The following is a 2500-nucleotide window of genomic DNA, read 5'->3' on the forward strand; positions in this document are numbered from 1 at the left end:
GGGATAAATCCTGTCATGGCTGTGAAAACTTCTCTGAGGGATAACTAAAGAGCAACTTGGTCATTTTCTGGAGATCACTTATAACATAACATTTTAGTTGTATACCTTTTTAGTAATGCGTACTGTTTGGGAAAAGAACGTTCGCTCAAGTGACCAGTAGCCAGCCAGTGTGTTTTATTTAAAACGAAAGCCGAAGAATTTGCATCAAAATGAAGTTCATTCCAGATAACCTTTTCCTTCAACACGGCCCCCGTGAAGTGAAAGCGAGCACAAATGTTACAGCCGTGTTTATGTAGTGGGATATTCTGTATATACAGATGTAAATTAACTTGATAGAAATGTATTCAATTTCACCTGCGAAAGAACCAACTTCTCCTACCATTAAAACCCATGGAGGCGAAACGCCAATACAGTTACAACTGCTAGATTCTGCACTTCAACGAGGGTTTGGCCGTCATTCTGCTGTTCAACGAAACAACAAACTAGATACAACATAAATCCTATAAGATTATACTGGATTACTCTTACTAATGAATCCAATTGAATTGCGCCAGCCCCAGATACGAGAAACCACTGAAAATCATTCCCCCCTTACTTATTCCTCATGTAATTAAATCAAGGGCAGCATATCCCGAGGAAAGGGTACTCATGGGTTATCAGCAGAAAAATATTGTACCAACTCTTATACATATTCGAAGCTTATTTAAACAAAAGTAAAGGAAAAGATCTACGCGAACAGCGACTGGCAGGTATAGCATGAGGAAATCCTCCTGCCAAGCCCTCACTAAACAGCCATGGGCCTCCTTTTTCGTGCCGTCAGATTGTTAATTTCCTTACTGCCTCGTTCCCATGTCACTCGACCGTCAGAATCCCATAGCTACTTCCAATTTCCCGTGACCGACCCTTGATCAACGCCTGCGTTGCAGTTTCATTGATTCCAGCTTCAAATGCTACTTTATCGATTTCCTTTCCAGTCGTCATTGATACCATTTCCGCTGACAGAAAAATAAGATTGAACTAATTGCAAATTTCACAGACCAGAAAAACGGGTTGTCTACTTGAAGATGATTAGAGAAGGAAATGATTGCAGATGAAAAACTGGCCTCAAAGTTCACGGGAAGAAAATTAAACAAAAAAACTACATATCTTTTATCAAATGGCTTACACCTAATTACAATGCTTGGACAAAAAACAAATTTGCAGTTTTCTCAAATGACACTCGATTCCAAGTGATGTTATTATTTATTTAAATTTTAATTTTCAGACCAAATTACATTGTCGTCTTCGAATATGATGTTCCACATGTCATGGCAATATGATAAAAGGAGAAACCATGAATTTTGATAATTCTGTCGATATTAAAATACAAGGTGTTGTAATGTTTTGCGGGAATAATACATGACAATGGCTGACACGCTTCAAAAAGGCTTTGATTTTAACCATATGGACACCACCTTTTCAAAAGGAACGATTGAAGTGCTAAAAGGAGATGTATAATGCTTACCATAAGAAACATTACGGATATCAAAAGCCGCTTGAAAATTACAAACAGAAAAAGACCTTTTTCACTGTGGTTGCTGGTAATGGTCTAGCAGTGGTATCGGGAATTGTAGCTGGGGCGTTAATCTCAACCCCATTGTTCACTGAGCGTTTCCCTGCAAAATCATTGGCACCTTTCGAAGGATGCGATCAAAAAAGTCGAATGGGTCAACTTTGCCAGGAACAAGTACAACCAGACGCTGCATGAGCGTAAACTGGGTTGCCTGTGGTACGTGTTACAGCAAAACAAAAGGAACTCAGTTGGGTGATCTTGAACTGCAGCGTTCCAGTAAATTTCTTTAAGTGGGGAGGGGAGGGGCTGATGTAGATCATTTTAGGGGTCACCCAGACATGATGCCAGCAATGGCCCTTTGGCTCACGCGTTCACACGTTTAATTATTTTGTAATGTCGTGTCCCGTTTTGAGGTCTTTTACTTTTTTAAGCTTTGGTAATAAATTCAGTTCAAAGATAACAAAGCACGCTCTTGAGTGAAACTCCTTCATTTCTTCTTTCACTCAAAATGATGTAATTCCATGATTTGGGGTGCAGGGATGGCGCACTCAGTGGTGAGATTCCCAGACTCGGCGTCATATGTGGGTTGAGTTTGTTGGCTCTCTACTCTGCACCGAGAGGTTTTTCTCCGGTTTCTCCGGTTTTCCCATCTCCTGAGCATTAGCCTTGATTTGCATTAATTGTTAATTTCAGTTTGCAGTGTCCCCAATTAGTACTCCAGCGCTAGGACGACTAGACACTTCATAAGTTGCTTTCCTTTCCTTTTTTCCCCAAAATGCCCAAAAAGTAGGAGAAAACATTGCAATAACCACTTAAAACTGTGGAACAACATAAAAGTAATACTGCAAAAGGAAAGAGCAGCATGGTTGGACATAAATGTACAAGATTGAAACGGATTACATTTGGGTAATCTTAAAGTCGACCCGACGTTTTTGAAAATTATGACAA

The 2500-nt window shown here is 39.8% G+C and overlaps 2 protein-coding genes across 3 annotated transcripts in view; one reads left to right on the forward strand and one right to left on the reverse strand.

Annotated features, from left to right (window-relative positions):
* The window catches only part of LOC137973590 (protein YIPF1-like), a 26930-nt gene extending 26522 nt beyond the window's left edge, over positions 1 to 408 (forward strand). Inside the window, exon 13 of one of the 2 annotated variants that reach the window (XM_068820434.1) lies at positions 1 to 408. This exon is cut by the window's left edge and continues 22 nt beyond it. The gene's annotated coding sequence lies outside the window, so the exon portion shown is untranslated. The other variant, XM_068820433.1, reaches the window with a different exon arrangement.
* A 444-nt stretch (positions 409 to 852) lies between these two features.
* LOC137972678 (uncharacterized) overlaps positions 853 to 2500 on the reverse strand; it is a 16768-nt gene continuing 15120 nt past the window's right edge. Inside the window, exon 5 of the mRNA XM_068819407.1 lies at positions 853 to 995. Within this exon, the coding sequence (XP_068675508.1) occupies positions 853 to 995 (143 nt within the window). The remainder of the gene's footprint in view (positions 996 to 2500) is intronic.

Source organism: Montipora foliosa, chromosome 10 (assembly GCF_036669935.1).
Source record: "Montipora foliosa isolate CH-2021 chromosome 10, ASM3666993v2, whole genome shotgun sequence".
In the NCBI taxonomy this organism is placed as follows: domain Eukaryota; kingdom Metazoa; phylum Cnidaria; class Anthozoa; order Scleractinia; family Acroporidae; genus Montipora; species Montipora foliosa.